Genomic DNA, 1806 nt, shown 5'->3' on the forward strand with positions numbered 1-1806 from the left:
CAAAAAAAAAAAAAAAAAAAAAAAAAAGACAGGGTCTCACTCTGTAGCCCCAGGCTGGGAGTACAGTGGCACAACTGGGTTTAGATGATCCTGCCACCTCAGCTTCCACAGTAGATAGGACGAGAGGTGCACACCACCAACCACACTTAGCTGATTTTTTTGTTTTTTCGTTTTGTTTGTGTTTAGAAACAGGGTTTTGCTCTGTTGCCCAGGCTGGTCTTGAACTCCTGGGTTCAAGCAATCTGCCCACCTTGGCTTCCCGATGTGCTGAGATTACAGGGATGAGCCAGTGCGCCCAGCTGATTCTGTGATTCTAAGAAAGTTCCTGTACCGTCTCTGAAAAGACTCTGGTTGATCCATTCCAGGCAGCTAGAACTGGTGGGACTTGAAAGGGGGAAGTCAATTACTTCAGAAACCTGAAAGTAACTCTTGTGGGTGGTTCTTTCCTCCTCCAGCTCAGAAATATGTGCCCAGGGCCGCCCTGGTGGACTTAGAGCCAGGGACCATGGACAGCGTGCGTTCTGGGCCTTTCGGGCAGCTTTTCCGGCCTGACAACTTCATCTTTGGTAGGTTCCATCTTTCTCACTTTCTTCTTCTTTTTTTTAATCAAATTAGTTTATATGCCAGATTTAAAGCATCACGTGTCATAGAAAAAGTGTGAATGGAAATCAGTGGTTCCCAGCCCCACCCCTCCCATCCCTAGCTGGATTCATCACAAGGAAGTTTTTTTTTTTAAATCTTGACTATTTTGGTGGGAAGGAACCTCTATATCTCTAAATGAAATTCTTCTACTGGTAGTTCTTGATTAAAAAACAAAAACCAGGCCAGGCACAGTGGCTCATGCCTGTAATCCCACCACTTTGGGAGGCCGAGACAGGTGGATCACGAGGTCAGGAGATCAATACCATCCTGGCTGACACGGTGAAACCCCGTCTCTACTAAAAATACAAAATATTAGCCAGGCATAGTGGCACGCGCCAGTCAGGAGGCTGAGGCAGGAGAATCACTGGAACCCAGGAGGTAGAGGTTGCAGTGAGCCAAGATTGCACTACTGCACTCCAACCTGGGCGACAGAGTGAGACTTCGTCTGAAAAATAGCAAAAAACAAAAAAAAACAAAAACTAAGAAACAGTTTTAGACATTAGCTTATTTCTCCCCATCATTATAAAGTTATTTGCCATTTGTTTTTGGTTCCTATGTTGGTTTTATCAGAATTAGGTAAATCCTTTTTTTCTCACTTCTTCCACCTAAAAAATGATGGTAAACCTGTCTTTCTGCAGACTTCTAAAGAAAATTATATAAAATTAAATGAAGTGGTACCATTAGTGTTATCAAGTAGAACCTACAGGATAGGTGGCAGATTTGGAAGTTTCCCACCTGACTATTTTAATGTTAGAGACCACATATCTATTTACATTATTGCTTTAAAAAAAAAAAATGCCTCAGTCAAACATTTCCAATACCTGTGAAAGGCAGTGTCTTCCAAGAAAATGTGAAGAATTTCAAGACTGATTCTGGCTTAAAAGCACTATGGTGTAGGAATCAAATACATCATGAAAAATCTACATTCCAACGCTTTTCTCAAAAGGCACCAGGAAGAGATAGTTTAATTGAGGATAACAGACAATCTCCATTATCCAAACCATTCCAGAGAGAAAATGATGGAAAACTTCCCAACATTTCCTGTGAGGCTAGGTAGCTTCTACTAGAACATACAAGTAAAAGATGTATATCAAACTTACTGCAAAAATCCAAAATAAAATACTTAGAATATCAAATGCAGTTTTTTTTTTTTTTTTTTTTTTT

At 40.8% G+C, this 1806-nt stretch overlaps 1 protein-coding gene across 2 annotated transcripts in view; it reads left to right on the plus strand.

Annotated features, from left to right (window-relative positions):
* Nucleotides 1-1806, plus strand: part of TUBB6 (tubulin beta 6 class V) — a 21806-nt gene that overhangs the window by 2199 nt on the left and 17801 nt on the right. For both annotated transcript variants that reach the window (XM_017852875.1, XM_017852874.1), the window contains exon 3: nt 456-566. In XM_017852875.1, the coding sequence (XP_017708364.1) occupies nt 456-566 (111 nt within the window). The remainder of the gene's footprint in view (nt 1-455; nt 567-1806) is intronic.

The sequence above is a fragment of the Rhinopithecus bieti genome, unplaced genomic scaffold (genome assembly GCF_001698545.2).
Source record: "Rhinopithecus bieti isolate Rb0 unplaced genomic scaffold, ASM169854v2 scaffold_35884, whole genome shotgun sequence".
NCBI classification, from domain to species: domain Eukaryota; kingdom Metazoa; phylum Chordata; class Mammalia; order Primates; family Cercopithecidae; genus Rhinopithecus; species Rhinopithecus bieti.